This window comes from Rhinolophus sinicus, linkage group LG05 (genome assembly GCF_036562045.2).
Source record: "Rhinolophus sinicus isolate RSC01 linkage group LG05, ASM3656204v1, whole genome shotgun sequence".
NCBI classification, from domain to species: Eukaryota; Metazoa; Chordata; class Mammalia; order Chiroptera; family Rhinolophidae; genus Rhinolophus; species Rhinolophus sinicus.
This window is the reverse complement of record NC_133755.1, coordinates 68099418-68113877: the sequence shown is the minus strand read 5'-3', so window position 1 is coordinate 68113877 and position 14460 is coordinate 68099418. Positions and strand designations below refer to the sequence as shown.

Below are 14460 nucleotides of genomic sequence, written 5' to 3'. Positions count from 1 at the left end.
TCTCAGAGTAATACTAAAAAAAGAACAATATTTTAAAAAAGGAAAAGAACAACAACAATGAAAACCAGACATAGCTTACCATTTTTTTGACTTCAGCCGGGGAGGAGGGTTTCTGGGAATGAGAAACAGTGCTCTCATTGGATGCATGTCACAGAGAGCTGGGGAGAGGAGACGGTCGTGTCAGTATGGCACTTATTACTCATTCTTGATCTCTAGGGCTCACTCATAGTATCAAATACCCTGTCCCATCGTCTGCTTGATATGCTTTATGTCAAGCAGTCCAGTTACCTAGTTATGAGCCCTAGGGCACACCGTGGCTTCCCATGTAAACATAGCAAAATATGAGGAGGACGAGAGTAATAAGAATACACAATTTCAAACAGACATTGCAAAGTTTTCATGGTCAAAGATAAACATTGATTTAAAGTCTTACAAGAGTCAACAGCCTAAGTTTCAAAACCATCTATAATATTACAATGAAAATAATTTTATTCTATAGGGCTGTTGTGAGATTAAATGAGACCCTGCCTGCAAAGGCCCCACACAATGCCTGGAATGCAGTAGGCAGTTAGCCCTCCAAAATGTCAGCTATTGTTACAGCTATTATTGCAAGGAAACAGCAAAACTGAGTAAAATGAGTAAAATGGAAACGTTGAATGCTGTGCTCTTACTGCTTGTACTCCTCACTTGCCCAACAAAGGCGTGTGAGGTACACAAGTACACACACTGTGTCACAATAGGCAACGTGCATTTTCATGGGTTTGTTACCTTCACAAGAATCTCACAAGGCAGCTGGGAAATGGGGGCCAAAGAAAAAGATAACACTATTCCACTGTGACAGAAAACTGAGACAAAGGGTCAGGCAATACGTCCTTGTCTCAGTTCCTCAGAGGAAAGCATGATGGAACATATGGTGTTCAAGACAGATGTCATTTCTGTATTGCACACTAATTCTTAGTTGTTGGTAATTTGTCTTCATTCATTCAACAAAAATTTATTCAGCAACAACTATGTACCAGACAATTACACGTTCTTTGTGTATATCTTTTTTAAAGGGGGAACCAGCAGAAAATGCTGTTTTTTCCTTTCTTCTCTGCAATTCTACCCCGTCCCTAATCAAAAATCAATTTTATAAAGTTGTCACTGATTTAATCCAAGGCAGAAGCAAAATTTCGTAGGTAATACAAAAACAAACAAAAAAAACAAAAAAAAACCCCACATTATTCTACACATAAAAAGTTTTGCCTCTATGTGTAAAGTCAAAACACAAATAATACTTAAATTTTATGTGTTAGGACCGGTTTCACCGAATACTAAGTTCAAATTGCAAAAGGAAAAAGTACTACCTATTATCTGATGTCACCATAATTTCACGCCACACACCTTAAATAAATGATAATGTAGCCTGCAGAGCTCAGGGAGATCTGTGAAAGGAATCATGGATGCTAAGAGTTCCTTTTACATCTAAAACTTCACTGTATTGATGATTCCTTCATCTAAACGCCCACCAGGAATGACTTTATCCATGAAGCTGTTCTTTGGGAAGCCTTGAAACTAGGTTTAAATTACATATAACAACTGGGCTATACAGGAGAGAACATTACTTACGGGGAGCACCTTCTGCCATCTCAATAGCTGTAATGCCACAAGACCAAAGGTCACTCTAAAAAAACAGAACAGTATGTTATGGGTAGAATATTAGCTACGGGGCCACGAGCTTACCATTGCTGGTTACTAACACAAATGACATATACACACATTTTTGCCTGTTTTATTCACCTTGTATCCCCAGAGTTATGGCTCGCATGTGGTAGGCCCTCAGTAAATATGGACAATGAATAGATAAAGGTTTATCAACCAGTTTCTTAAAATCCAAACAAGATTTTTAAAAGTAGGTAATGGATGACTACTATCATTAGCATTCTTTTATTTATATACTATCCTAACACAGGAATTACTTCAAGTTTAAGGGTTTCTAAGTAAGTAATTATACGTATGTGTGATTACAAGTATAAGGATAGGCCCACAAATGTCTCCCTTATTTGTACGGAGTTTTCTATACTATTGTGGTGCAAAGGAGAGGTTCACCACCTTGCTTAACTCAATGACTAATTGTAGCAGCACCAATGGTGGGAGAACAGAGACGTTCCATGCTCCCCGGTGTGATGCAGTGGGAACCACACCTCTGCTCTCAGGGGATCTTGCGAAGGTTTTTCCTTATACTGAGTCTCTCCATCATATAGGAAAGAAGCTAAATGACATTATAAAGATGGAAAAGCGTAAATTCGGAAATGGTAAGACAAATCTAGAGGGAACATTGCCTCTTCAGTAAGTCAATGTCGTGAAAAAAAAAGGGGGGGGGGGAGGGAGGGAATAGTCTTGATTAAAAGATACTCAAAGGCCAAATAACCAAACACAATGTCTTATCCAATACTGAATACTGGTTTGGAGAAAGCAGGTGTAAACCAGCTGGGTCTAATTATGGACTCTATTTAAAAATTGTTTTTCATTTACTTACACATGAAAATGTTTTGGAGATGTTGGAAAATGTTTTCAAATGTTACAGATGTAAAAGATACATTAAAGAGTGAAAAGTCATAAAGTCTATACTGTATTCTAAAATACTTCAGCATATAAAACAAAATAAATAAAAATTCCTCTGCTCCCTGGGCTGAAGTTGAGTTTCATTAATTGGGTATTTGTAATAAATACTGAAATACACTGGAGAGTGTTAAGATATGAACTTAATTTTGAATAGCATGTAACAGGTACATTAACCATTCTGACTCATTAAATAAGGCAAGGGAACTTTTCTTTTTCTTTTTAAAATAGTTTTTGTTAACATATTCAACCTGAGTCTAATGATCAAATATGGGTTTTATACCAGGATCAAAAAAGTGCATTATTGATACAGGTCTCTAGAGGTCACTCTAATAATCTAAAAACACTTGTGTACCCCAATCAAAGCGATAAGCTCTTTAACAAGACTCAAAAATTTCATGTAGATGAAGCTATTGCTGTATATCCTGACAATATACTTTTTAATTAGTATCTGATTATAATATATTCTTCAAGTTAAAAGGATAGCAAACAGGGCAGAAGCATTTCATTTCCTCATGACAAAAAGTTCTCTGTAGGCTGAAGCGGCCCCGACTGCCCTAAAAGCTTTGCACTGCTTAGTAAGGAGGGGACAGGGGGTGCGGAGTGGGCAGAGAAGCCTGCATCTAAGTGCTGTCCTGGCAAATATGCACCTGCAGCAGGGGGCCCATGTCATCCTCAGAGACAGCAGGAAGGGGACGAGGGGTGTGCGACGTGTAAGCAGAGCCCCCTACCTCCGGGATGGCAGGGACCTGGTGAAGGCCAAGAAGCCGGTGCCACTTACTCTGTAATCATAGGTGGCGTCTGGGTTCTCATCACAGGCGATGACCTCCGGAGCCATCCAGTAGGGGGTGCCTATGAACGTATTTCTCCTTCCAACGGTCCTGTCGAGCTGAGCACTCACACCAAAATCCACTGGGAGGAAGAGAGTGGAGCACAGTGAAGAAACAAGTAAAACGCAGGAGTAGGAAATGTGAAGAGGAGGTGTCTGCAGAGTAAACTGAGACAGTAATACTTCATGAACATGCAGCCTCCTCCAGGCCACCAACGCCACGGAGCCACGTGCCTGTCTGGAAGCTCCTGGGAGGCCTGTCCCCAGCCACCTCTCCCAGCTCCCCCGACAGCGGCCACCAGAGGGACTTTCGGGTGAGCTGAGATTTTCAGTGCTAGCTGGGAACATGCCTGGGCAAACAAGACCGAGTCACAGAAAGCCCCAACTTCAGGAGAACTGGCTGAGACCCGCGTGACTCAGCTCCCTAAGCAGCACTAGACACAGAAAGAGAAGAAACCCACAAGGGTTTTCTGGAGAGACCACAGGACTGAATTAAAGGGAATCAGGCTAAATCACATGTACACTAAGAAACGCTTCCCCAAGGACCTGGGCCTTGTGCTCGTGCTTCACAGGGCCTCCTCCCTCCCACCCAAGTGAATGGTGACGGGGACTATAGGAGCGTGGAGCCTGGGAGGCAGGGCTGGCAGGAGGTCTGCTCCGTGCAATGGGATGTTTGCCCCCGTCATCAGCTACACACACTGCCGTTGCCCCTGGTCAGCGGGGGGCACAGCAGTGGGAGCTGGGAGGCAGGGCTGCCATCATCAGCGGCCCCAGATGCAGCTTCTGTCACCAGGTCAGGAGGCCTCTCTGAGACAGGGACACGGGCAGGGCAGTCGGTGTGGCTACTGCTACCTGGACAGTAGGAATCAATCACCAAGTGATTACCGAGGGACTGTCACAGGCCTAGTACCACAGGGCCAGTGCAGGAAACGCACACAACTTGCGGAGTTGTTTGGAATGAGAACAATTCGAGTGCCTCCAATCTTAGCTTTGAGGGGATTTTCCAAGTTGGCGGACTATCCTCCACAGACCACCAATAAACACGGGCACTAGGCAAGAAAGCAATAATGAAGAGCCTATTTATAAAGGTTAACTACTGTGCCTCAGGTTTTTGAAAGGCGAACCAGATTCTTATAAGCGTAAAGATTTTGTGTATGTGTGATGCTTTAGGGGAAGAAAAACCATTTAAAATCTGTTTAAAAATATGACCCATGACAAGAAAGTGGGATGGGAACAAGTTCAGATCCAGGTAAGGAAAACCAGAAATATAAAAGAGCCATTGTAAAGTCATCTCCAGGAAGACACTCTGGGCTCCATCCATCATGTGTTTACTGAGCACCTACTACATCCAGGGTACTGTGCTAGGTGCTGGGTAAGAATACCATGACAAGTAAGATAATCCTCGTCACTGCATTCCCAGAACTTATATTCTGGTAAAGAAGGCAAACAAACAGCTCCATAATTATAGACTGTGATCAGTATTACGGAGGAAACAAGCAGTGGGACCCAATACAGATCAGAGGGCCAGGGAAGGCCTCTGTGGATGAGGGAGAAACTGCCACTTCCAAACGGGACAGTGTGTGGGAAAGTTCTGAGGCAAGTGCCAAGGAAGTTAAAAATGACTGACTGAGGAAGAAGAGAGAAGTGAGGAGGGTCACAAAGTGAGGCTGGAAAGTGGCATGGGCTGTGGCTTTTTAGAGGCCACGGTAAGAAACGTGGATTTTATTCAAAGTGAAACAGCAAACCATCAATGGTCTTCAAGCAGGAAAGTGATGTGACCTGATTTGGACATGATTCTACCACACAGAGAGCGGAGGGGAGATGTGTGGGGGAGGGAGGTGGAGGCAGACAGAGCAGTAAGCCCAGCTCCCACTTGTTAAGCTGAACAGAAATTTAAAAATGCGGGTGATGGACTGTTAGCTGGACGCACACTGAGTGCAGCACTGCTGCTCGGCCCAGGTACCAGCGTCACACCCCGTGGCCCGTCCATCACCTACCGAGCTTCACTTCTGCATTCTCGGTCAGCAGCACATTCTGGCCCTTGATGTCCCGGTGAATCACATGATGGATGTGAAGATGCGCCAGGCCCTACACACAAGGACAGGTCGGAATTTTAGGGCGTTTGTCGCTCTAAGTACATAGGCAAGAACACACTCTTTATGACAAAGTGCGCGTGCAGGCCAAAGGCTTTGTGAACTATATTTAGCAGCACATACAATTCCATCTTTGTGCGTTTCCAGGAAGACATCACCCCGCACACGACACAGATAGAAAGCCGTACCCACCCCAGTTGCTCTGGGTCAGGTCCCCCGTGAGCAACACCACCATTTCTAGCTGCCCCTGGAAGACATACTGCAGATGACCATCTGTACTTTCTCTGCTATAATGTGTGCTATTTGTATACAGGGTGGTTCCTTTCCCACGCTACACATCTATCTTTCAGTGGGTGACCCCGTGGTATATTTGAACTAGACACATTCCAGGGGAAAAGCGGTGGGCGAGAGTGGGGTTTCCGGTCTGGCTCTGGGACACTGCCTGGTTTTCCCAGCACCAGTGACACACTGCTAACTGGTGATCAATCCCACCTCCCCCCCAAGTGTAACACCGTTCTGCCACCAAAAGAGCTTTGTGTTCAAAGCTTTTCTTTCCCAAGGAGATAAACCCTGCTGGGCATATGGTGCTTTTGATGACCTCGTATCTGGAAGGAAGCCCAAGAACATGTCTCTGGTGAGAGATGGTACAAGAACACAAGCACATTTTTGCGTCCAAATATGGTCTACAAGGCAAAAGGCACCGTTCTCACAACTCATTTACTTATTCCATCTTTAGTCCAAGAAGCCACATCTATAGCCCACCTCCTTAAGATACGGCAACCTATTTACTCTGAAACGTCTCAATTCAAAAAAGGCCGATGAGAAATAAGGGTTTGATTTTCCTGCTTCATTTTATGGGGTTTTATTGTTATCATGACTTTCTATGAATTAAATACAACAGCTGCTCTAGAACACTCATTTTTCTAGCACAGGGTTTCTAACCAATCATTTACTAGTCTGCTTGTGAAACAGAATAGAGCTTATTTGACGGCTGTTTATTTTTCCACCAACAGGACATGCAGTGTTACACCACAAAGCACTGACTACGGGGGAAAAGTACTAAAAATACATGGTATCTTAGTGCTATAGTTAGCAAGACGGTCCCTCCTTTCAGCATGAAATAACTTTTGAACAGCAAAAGAGACAAAAAATATGCAGCTTCCCTAATTCTTTCTACTTTTATTACTTCAGTTCATTTTTTATTCTCTAACCTTCACAAAGCCCCTTCTCACACATTTATAGGATTATCTTAGCAACACAAGTACCCACATCTTCTCAAACAAATGAGGCCTGCGTGCCCTCGTGTTCTCATGAGCAATAACGTAGGAGTCTCCTTCCCCGCGGGCGCGGCAGGCAAAGGAAGGCTGCTGCCGCGCGTCCCCCTGCGCACAGTGTGGCTCACGGCCCTTAACCAATGTCACCCTGAGTTGTGACTGTTCCAAACAATGAATACAGTCTTCCTGCGTGAAGCACCTGGGAGGGAGGGAATGTGTGTGTGTCCAACGCCTCCCACGCTGAACGCCAAGCCACAACTCTTCTTCCTCAGCAGAGATGACAAGTCCAAATACACAGTGATACGCATTCTAGACCCAAACGTTTCTCCTGTTACTATCTCGCTCATGGACACAGAACGAGGAGGAGTCAGAGGCTGCCTTCACTACTGGTTATGAAAGGTTGGAAGCGCCCCTACTCAACAGGAAATATTGGCTGAGAGCAAAATTTGTGAAGTGCGTGTGGACTGGGAACGCGGCAGTGGGCGGGATGCCCGTGCTGGCTTTGTTGCTAAACGTTCTGGTCCCAAGGGTTTCTGTGGGCTGGCCCAGGAGAGCTTTGTTACTGACGTCTAAGGCCTACATGCTCAGGACTCGCAGGCTTTTGAGGGATCCTCACACAGCAGCATCTGAATCTAACATCCACTAAGGAAGGAGGACCAGTTCTGCCATCACAGACATTAAGCAGCCCGAGCTGCGTCCTGGGTTATCTGCTTGCAGGTGGCTGCCTCCTTTCCCATGAGAGCTCACCCCCTCCCCACCACACCGTGTTCTGGTTACCAAAACTGATGCTTAGTAACTCCTATGATAAACACACACCAGCTTTTCATCCACCGACTCTTCTCGAGGCTCTTTCTGTTTTCAGTTCACTTAGACTTTTGTTGTAAGAAAACCCCCATGCTAGATGAAATGTAGATAAAGGAAACGCATTTCACATGCTCGCTGACATGGGAAACACTAGCTTCACCTCAAAAAGATGTCCATTAGGCCACTGTATTCAGACCCAACAGGGGCTTCAAACTGCCTGGGCTCCTTTCAGACGTTGCCCCAGATCAATGGTGGCAACATAGCTGCGTATACTTATTACACATGGTAGGTGAACAATGCTTGCTTGTGCATATAAAAAATGTGAATTGTCTTTGGTGACTAAAATGCATCTGATGTCTCAGACATTTACACTAAAACTTACTTCTCTGCTTGAAAAATCCTACACTGGAGTTACACATAGTAATGTGTACGTGTGAGTGTGTGCTGACAGCAGAGAATAATGCCACCTAATATTTACTGAGAACTACTTGTGTAGCCACATGTGACACGAGATGATTCATATACACTAACTCATTCAATTCTCGTCACGATGTACCCCCATCCTAGGCTCGGTACCCACATTTTACAGATGAAGGAAGTAAGTCCTAAAGGTTGAGTGACTTTGCGAGGGGGTGCAGGAGATGACGGGCCTGGGTGGGACCCAAACCCGAGTCTGTCTGACTCTGCTGCCCACACTCTGACCCACCCGGCTAAGTGGTTTAGTTATTAACTAACAAATACATCTGCCCATTCACTGAAAACTCACAGCACTGGAGGGTGAGGTACTTAGTGTCCCACTTTTAGGCTCTGCTTCCTATAATAACTATAAAAAATAGAACCCTCAAGTTTTAATAATGAAATTTGAGTTCGATTATAAAGAGATGGCTCTCCCACCTCAGCCCCACAACTAGTTTTCTTAAAGGAATGGTCAATTTTCAAGAGCTCTTAAAAAGAAATTAAGACTTATCTTTAATGAATTCGAGATGGCATTTTTTAAACTTCCTCCTCTATAAACAGTGGGGTAAATTTACCTACAAGTCAAAGATAATTTTTTTTTATTGGTGAGAGAAGCATAAGAATTAGGTTCCAGTTTAACTCCATAGTCTTTATTTCTAAAAGGTGGAGGGTAAGTGAAATCCAAGTCATGTCACATGTAAGCACGTGACGCAAGGGTAAAGGAGAGAGAAAAACTGGGGGCCAACCAAAGCAAAGAGGCCCACTCAGTCACACACACTTTCCAAACATGGACTATTCCTCTCCTTCTACCTGCTGTCAAGATGGCCCTACCATTGAAAGGAATCGTTTAGAAGCTGCTAAAACAGTAGTTTCAGAAACTTACTCTAAGATCATAAGCCAGCTTTCTAGTTGGCTATAAATAACATGAAACATTAGAACTCTTCCTCACAAATACTGCAACAGATTTGAACAGTTAATGCCAAAGTCCGTAAGATGATTTTGAAAGTCAGCATTCAGCACCATTGATACTGATTCACAAACTTAGACACAGGATTCCTATAAAAACAATAATTAGCGATTCTTCCTCTTCCCCTCCACTCTGATTTTCTTTTTAACACCTGGAGATGAACTCTGGGAAATGCAAAAAAAAACTATTTTTTGTTTCACTCTGCTTTGTTTAGATACTTGCCAGAGTCTACACCGTGATGCAACTTAAACTATCAAAGCCACCCAGGGACAGAGTCCTTGGTGGTCACAAAAAGAATGACCTGCAGAGCTGTAATGGATGCAAAGTACTCCGGGCTAGCAGAGTGGGAAGGAAAACAAAGGACCCGTATGGGGCACCAGAGCCATGCACTCTCCTTACCCTCAAGATCTCCCTGGAGATGTAAGCTATCCAGTCTTCTTTGAGCGTGTTCCCTTTGGTGTTCTTCACGAGGTCCGTGATGGACCCGGCCCCGCAGAACTCCATCACAAGCTACAGGGCAGACAAGACACAGTGTGACCAACACACACCGGCAGTCAGTGAGGCATCAGGCTCTCAGGACACACCTGAGAAGTCAGACAGCACAGGCTGACCCCCTCTGGCCCTTCCTGCACATCTGGGCACATGATCATTTTGGAGACAGCCACATTACTGAGAACGGTTCCCCAGCCGATTTATGTGTCTTTGGTCCAGGAGAGTCAGAGTTTCTGATATTCTACCGCACATCGTCCAGTGCAGAGGTTCTAGAGTGTTCTCTCTCCTAAGCACATGGACATGGCAGCAGCATTTTGTTCTCCATCAGTGTCCCATCATCAGAAATCTGATATAAATACTCCCTAACATTATTCCTCATCTGCCAGTCAAAGATGTTCTATTTTTCAAACGTTATGATTCTCAAACTATTTTATATTAACTAGGTTTAGTACAAAAATGCTATTTTTAAGCAATACACAATTTTTAACAATACATTATTTACTATACCTAAATGTTTGAACAATATGAACACAAGTATATTTTTAAAGTACCTAAGAAAATGAACTGAATTGAACTATTCTAAAATTTTACCTATGATGGGATTTGGGCAATGGAAATGAAACTAACTAGGTCCCTTTTACTTTCCCAATTTTTGCAAATTTTCTGCAATGGCTTTTTTTTAAAAAATTAGGAAAAGTATTCATCTATCTCCTTGCTTCCTAAGTCCAGTACCTTTGACATAACTAATGTGATGATCACAGATCCAACAGTAACTCATTTTCATCTTCTTGAATGGAAATGTGCTTAATAAGAGATGGACGTGAATTTGTCAATTCTAGAAATTTCCTTGGAACTACCTATTTTTTTATAAATGATTATCACTAATATTACTAACAAATTACTGACATAAGTTTGTTTACTTGCGATTTGTCTCTCACTTCTGGGTGGTAAAGAAAGATGCATTTACTTAGGCTTCCATATTAATTAATTTCCACAAATAAAGTTTTTCTCGTATTGCTTTTATTTTCAAGCTCCTAATTTCCTATCTGTCTACATTCCTTTTAAAACGTGCCATTTTATTCCTGAAACACAAAGTTAACTACTTTCCAGGCAAAGTGAAATCAACATCAAAATAAACATTCAGTACACTGTCAACCAAGAAAGAAACCCGCCACTACCCCTTTTTCTTTGTTGTTCTCCCCTCTTCCCCCCGAAGGTCTTCAAGGCCCTTGGAACCCAACCCAAGAGGACGCCCACAAACGCTAAGGAAACATGTGCCTACCCAGAGCTGGTCATCATGTCCTGGAGGGCTCTTTTTAATGAAAGCACCGTAATATGTTGCAATATTCCTATGATGAGAGTATTTCTTCAGCATATTTATCTCCAGTTTGATTTCTTCCTCTTCATCCTTAAGGAAAAATAAAAATAAAATGTATGGCTTCTGAATGATGTGTGTGATTTTCCTCCACCCCCACACAAGGAATAACACAAGTCCCCTTTCCCCCCAGCAAGAAAGAGAGATCCATTCCCTGTATCCTCGTGCCAAGACCTGGGGACCTGACGGGGATTCATCCTCTGAAATGTGAGTACAAGCCATGAAAGAAGCACATGAAGTATAAAAGGTAAAGATAAATACAGGCGGCAGCACGGAGCAGAGGGCACTGGAGTCCCAGCTCTTCCCCTAACCAAGTGACCTCAGCCAATGGACTCCACTTCCCTGGGTCTCAATTTGCTCATCTGTAAATATGGGAGGGGGAAAAAAGAGAACGGACCAACTGACACTATAATATTTCACCAAATTACTAGGAAAGACTGTTTTTCTAGAAACCCCGTGTGAACCCAAATCACCCAGCACACTTATGGCAGAAGTTGTCACCTCTGACAACCTCGCACATGTGCAGATTGCTGAGTGCAGACCAGCCCAGCAGGCCCCGGCGTGCTTGGTGACAATCCACCCTCCACCCAAAGAGCGCCAGGTGAGTCCAGTGAACCCCAGTCACAAAACACCACTCAGTGACAGCAGGTGGTACTAGACTTGGCTCATCCCCCAGCCTCTTGCTTTATTAACATAAGATACACAGGGGAAGGAATGCAAAGTTTGTATGAGAGCAGAGCAGGAATGACAGAAACAGAAGGTGACACAGGTATGGAAAAACAAGTGGCCCTGTGAATGCTGAGAGCTGCCAGTCTCCGCCTTTCTGTCATATACTCTCCTGGGGAAGAAATGGCACCAGCACGCACATTCGGCCCCTGTGGCAGGCACATGACACGGAGAGACGGTTCTGCCAATCCACCTGCAGAGAGTCGTGCTAAGGAAGATAGGTAGCATGGGAATGAGGGGAAAGCAGAATTAAAGTGAGAAGTAAGAGAGAAGGTGCAGGAAAAGAGAAAATCAGCCTTGGTTAGTAAGAAAAGCAATGTTTGAGGGAAGACAAAGAAGATCAAGAAATTTCTGATAATCGGATTCCCTTGACTACGTATGGTTTTTCAAAAGGAAATAACTGGTTCCCCAAAACTTCACTACTGTTCTACACTGACACACTCATCCCACTTAGAGCTAATATTCTTCCCTCTCCAGAGAGGACTTGGGGTTGCTGAGCAGGCTAGGTGCAGGTGTGTGCAGGTGTGAGAAAGAGAAGACAGAGCATGTGACTGTGCGTGCACACGCAGAGGGAAGGGAGGGGCGGCTCAGCTGGCTGGAATGTGGGCTCTCAACCACAAGGCTGCAGGTTCAACGCTCGCATGGGATGGGGGCTGCGCACCACCCGCCGCCCCCCCCCCCCCAACTAGATTGAAAACAGCAACTGGACCAGGAGCTGAGCTGTGCCCTTCGCAACCAGGACTGAAAGGACAACAACTTGACTTGGAGCTGATGGGTCCTGGGAAAAAACACACTGTTCCCCAATAAAGCCCTGTTTCCCTTCCCCAATAAAATCTTAAAAAAACAAAAAAATAAAAAAATAAAGGGAAGGGAAAAGAAGGTGAGACAGGCAGACACACACACGCAGACACACACACACCCTCTCACTCTGAAGAAACTTACTATTATTGCCTAGAATCTCCAAAAACCATTCATAAGGCCTCACAGACCTAAAGTAAGTTTGGTTTGCAAATATTGCTCTTTAAGATGAAAGCTGCAACATCACTAATCAGATATTAATGATGAGGCCAAACGAAAAAATGTTTTCAAGTATAAACTTTCAGTTGTACATTACTGCCTTAGAAACCAGATACATTAACAAAACATGTAATCATCTTAGAACAAGATTCTCAAAATGTTGGCTTCCAGCTTGGTTCCAAGACATAAGTATTAGAATATGACAGCATATTCTATGGGCATAGTTGTCACCTGACTAGCAGGCGATGGCTGCGAATATGCGGTGGAGTCACATGGCCAGTACAGTCTACATAACAGTCAGTGTAATGATTCTCATTGAGACCCTGTAGAGAGGAAAATCACAGCAAATGCCTTTCATTTCGATCTGTGATTTCAACATGGCCACGTATAAAGAAGCAACGAAAAATGTGACACTGAATACCTAGGATAACTACCTGAATTCTAAACAAAACCAGCATCCAGCCTGGCTAACATTACAGAATAACACCTTTTTATCTGGGACCTTTCTCCAAGGGAACTTCATACTACAACAGAAAAGGACGACAATTTTTATTAACATAAGGGGCAAGGAAGCATGCTGCAAGCAGAACTCAGAAAGCCCAGTTCATCAAAAGCTTTACCTTACGCTCTTTCCACACGTTCACTCAGACGCACAGAATATACAACAGGGCGCGTAGGGGCTGCTCTCTCCCTGCCACCACAACTAGCTCCCAACAGTACCTGTGGGCTCCTGAGCAGCCCGGGACAACCCTAATAAAGCTTGTCAAGGCTGACAGATTCCTAACAAAGCTTAGCACGTGACTATGGCCATAAACATGCTCCCCTGAGAAAGGCACGTGGTGTTAGTCCTGGGGCGAGGCCCACGGTTAAACACATTGGGCCCTGAAAAGTCAAACATCCCACTTTCTTTACACTGGACCACAACTAGGTCATTAGAAAATGAACAAAAGGTTTTATTTTCCTTTTTATCCAAAAATCAATAAATCTAGAAGTATCTGGGGTAAAAACAGAAAGGACCATGTTGAATTAAAATAGGGAAAAATCAAAATATTGACTGCAATTTTGTTTTTGTGGTAAGAGCAGCTAATCATTTCATGGAGTTCCAAGCATGTTACTGGACTGCACAGACTTTGCTTTATGGATCCAGCCCTGACCCCACCTCTCTCCTACCCTCCTCCCCGTCCCGGCAAAATTATTCCAGGGGTCATTATTATTTATGACGCTCTGTCAGTAGGTTTCAGCTCTTGATAGAAACAAACGCTACCTACGTTTCTCTTCCTAAGCAATAAGTAAGGATCACGACGTATTTCAACTAGTTGCAACCTATTTTTCTTTAGTGACGTGGACTAATGTCGTGTGGGATCTAACTTGTTCACCACTCTTTATAAGAAGAATCAATAGTTTCCACAGGCACTTGATGTTTTCAGAGTCCGAGTTACACATTATATACAACTAAAGCTTCTTACAGGCTTAAATTCAGTACTGTCCACTGGTGTGGAAAACACAATACATATTGGTAAATACTGTTGGCAGATTATCCGAGGTATGTCCTCGAATCTAAGCTGCTGCTAGACAGATAGATACGCAACTACTTTATGTAATGAAACCAGGACTTACGAACATTCCTTCTTTCGCGTCCACGATTATAGATGACTGTTACACATCTTATAAAATAAAAATGCATTTAATACCACTCATTGTCATTTACTAATGAGTGGCCCCTTGGAGAGAAAGCATCAGAAACGCAGAATGTCCCAATGGCTTGGAGCCAACGACAACCGGAATCCTGATTTTGACTAATGCTTGTAACAGTGTTGTCATTTTTA

At 43.6% G+C, this 14460-nt stretch overlaps 1 protein-coding gene across 49 annotated transcripts in view; it reads right to left on the bottom strand.

Annotated features, from left to right (window-relative positions):
• MAP4K4 (mitogen-activated protein kinase kinase kinase kinase 4) overlaps positions 1-14460 on the bottom strand; it is a 188672-nt gene that overhangs the window by 56925 nt on the left and 117287 nt on the right. For all 49 annotated transcript variants that reach the window (XM_074332411.1, XM_074332400.1, XM_074332401.1 and 46 more), the window contains exons 4-9: positions 10799-10924; positions 9424-9534; positions 5428-5518; positions 3383-3513; positions 1609-1663; positions 80-158 (exon numbers count right to left, since the gene is read on the bottom strand). In XM_074332411.1, the coding sequence (XP_074188512.1) occupies positions 80-158; positions 1609-1663; positions 3383-3513; positions 5428-5518; positions 9424-9534; positions 10799-10924 (593 nt within the window). The remainder of the gene's footprint in view (positions 1-79; positions 159-1608; positions 1664-3382; positions 3514-5427; positions 5519-9423; positions 9535-10798; positions 10925-14460) is intronic.